Consider the following 1,802-nt stretch of genomic DNA (forward strand, 5'->3'; position numbering starts at 1 on the left):
TTATATACTAATTTGTTTATAATAGTCAGGCAACCCAACATACAATCGCCCGCTTTTCGAAGCGTTTGAAAATTTTCTGAATTTGGTAGCCGGAGAACATAAGTAGCAAAAGGTATCCCCCAGAAAAGTCACTAAGAGTTACTAGACTTTCCCCTAAGGAAGTGGCTCTATAACAACTATTTTGCAGCCGAGAGAATAATTTTATATTTAAAAATAAATAATTAAAATACGTGTAATGTAAATGCAAACGTACTATGTGACGGAACTACCCAAATATCATTCGAATTTTTGATTATTTTAAAGTTAAATTACAATTTTAGCTTACTTCCGTAACCGTTTGACTGTTGTTTATTGAGGTAATTTGAGTTAACATTTTGGCATTTGTTTACTTAAAATTATGGTTAGACTGCTTTTATTTGAAATTTTTGATGGAAAAAGAAAAGTATTACATTTCGTTGCTAAGTATCGTTCTTGAATTCCATCCCTTCATTTAAAGGGACAAGTAATTTCAACGGAACGTATTTATAGCACGACTATTAACTTTATAGGTTATCCCTGTTCAACTGCTACTGAGCCCCAATTTAAGTACCACAAGGGCAATTGGAACATCTACTATAAATATTGTTGCTTTGAAGCATATGTATCAAGTATTATTGCATACATTTAAGTATTTAAAGTATCATTAGGTACTGAATTTTTGCAGGGTAATATAATGAATGCTACTCGAGTCCTGATATAAATTACCACAAGAAGGGTGATTATTGAATTTTATTGGAAAATTTTGAAGTTATAAAAACGTGTGTAATATCATAATTATGTACTTATTTTTCTAAATATCTCTAATTGAAAATTACAATTTTAGGTTAAGTACAATCAGCTGATTCTTGGCAAAGACAAAAAAACTACAAAACCTACAACTTGGGGGTTGCTTTAAGAGGTTGCTCATTTTAAAAGAATTACGACATTGGGTACTGTGTATCCTGATAGTTTCCATTATTGTAATTAATATTGTGTGTAATTTCAGGTGGGATTGGATTTGATTCACGAACAGAATAATTTTGGTATTGTGAGGCAATTTCTATCTATTTTTCGATGATTACTGGTTTAGCAATACTTGCAAAGTTTACGTATTTATTTATATATTTATGGTCCATTTGTTAATCTTGTTTTTAAATGTCAGCACTTTATACTTGGATTACCATGAAATTATTTTGATTTAGAAAATTGAAAAGCTATAATAGAATACTGTGATGAAAATAAATTTTAATTTTTCTATTACTAGCAATTTCTACACTGCTAATTGATGCTGAATACTAACTACAGTATATAAATTGAGCAATAACAACTGATAGTGAATATAGTTGAAATGAAAATATACTGACAGTATGAGTTTCTTACTATTTCCAATAGGAAATTCATATCAAGATATACAAATATCCAATAGATTTGCATTTTTTGACCAAGTAAATGATTGCTATACTGAAGTTCAAAATGGTCATGGACTTATAAGACAAATTTTGGATAATAATTAATTTAATGATATAAATCCATAAAATTTATGAAAACCTAATCAAGAAGTATTTGTAATTTTATGATGCTTTGATCAATTATTACTGAAATTTTAATTGCTAAAAAATGCTAAACAAAGTGTGTAGCATCTTGTAATAATGACAGTTTCTGAATAAAGCTTACTATAAACTATTTTAGTTTGGTCATTACATTGAAATGCTGAAAGATTTAAAAACCATATAAATTAAAATGAAAAAGAAACTAATTATCAATTAAAAATTAATTATTATTAC

The 1,802-nt window shown here is 27.8% G+C and overlaps 1 protein-coding gene and 1 long non-coding RNA gene across 2 annotated transcripts in view; one reads left to right on the top strand and one right to left on the bottom strand.

The window, feature by feature from the left end:
* The window catches only part of LOC108745206 (MOXD1 homolog 2), a 114,590-nt gene that overhangs the window by 2,947 nt on the left and 109,841 nt on the right, over positions 1 to 1,802 (bottom strand). The window contains exon 6 of the mRNA XM_025981529.1: positions 44 to 167. Coding sequence (XP_025837314.1) covers positions 44 to 167 — 124 coding nt within the window. The remainder of the gene's footprint in view (positions 1 to 43; positions 168 to 1,802) is intronic.
* On the top strand, positions 323 to 1,601 carry LOC108745261. The gene is made up of 4 exons (XR_001939082.2): positions 323 to 647; positions 704 to 797; positions 863 to 968; positions 1,025 to 1,601. It is a non-coding gene; the product is annotated as an uncharacterized LOC108745261 (long non-coding RNA).

Source organism: Agrilus planipennis, unplaced genomic scaffold (assembly GCF_000699045.2).
Source record: "Agrilus planipennis isolate EAB-ADULT unplaced genomic scaffold, Apla_2.0 scaffold38, whole genome shotgun sequence".
Lineage (NCBI taxonomy): Eukaryota > Metazoa > Arthropoda > Insecta > Coleoptera > Buprestidae > Agrilus > Agrilus planipennis.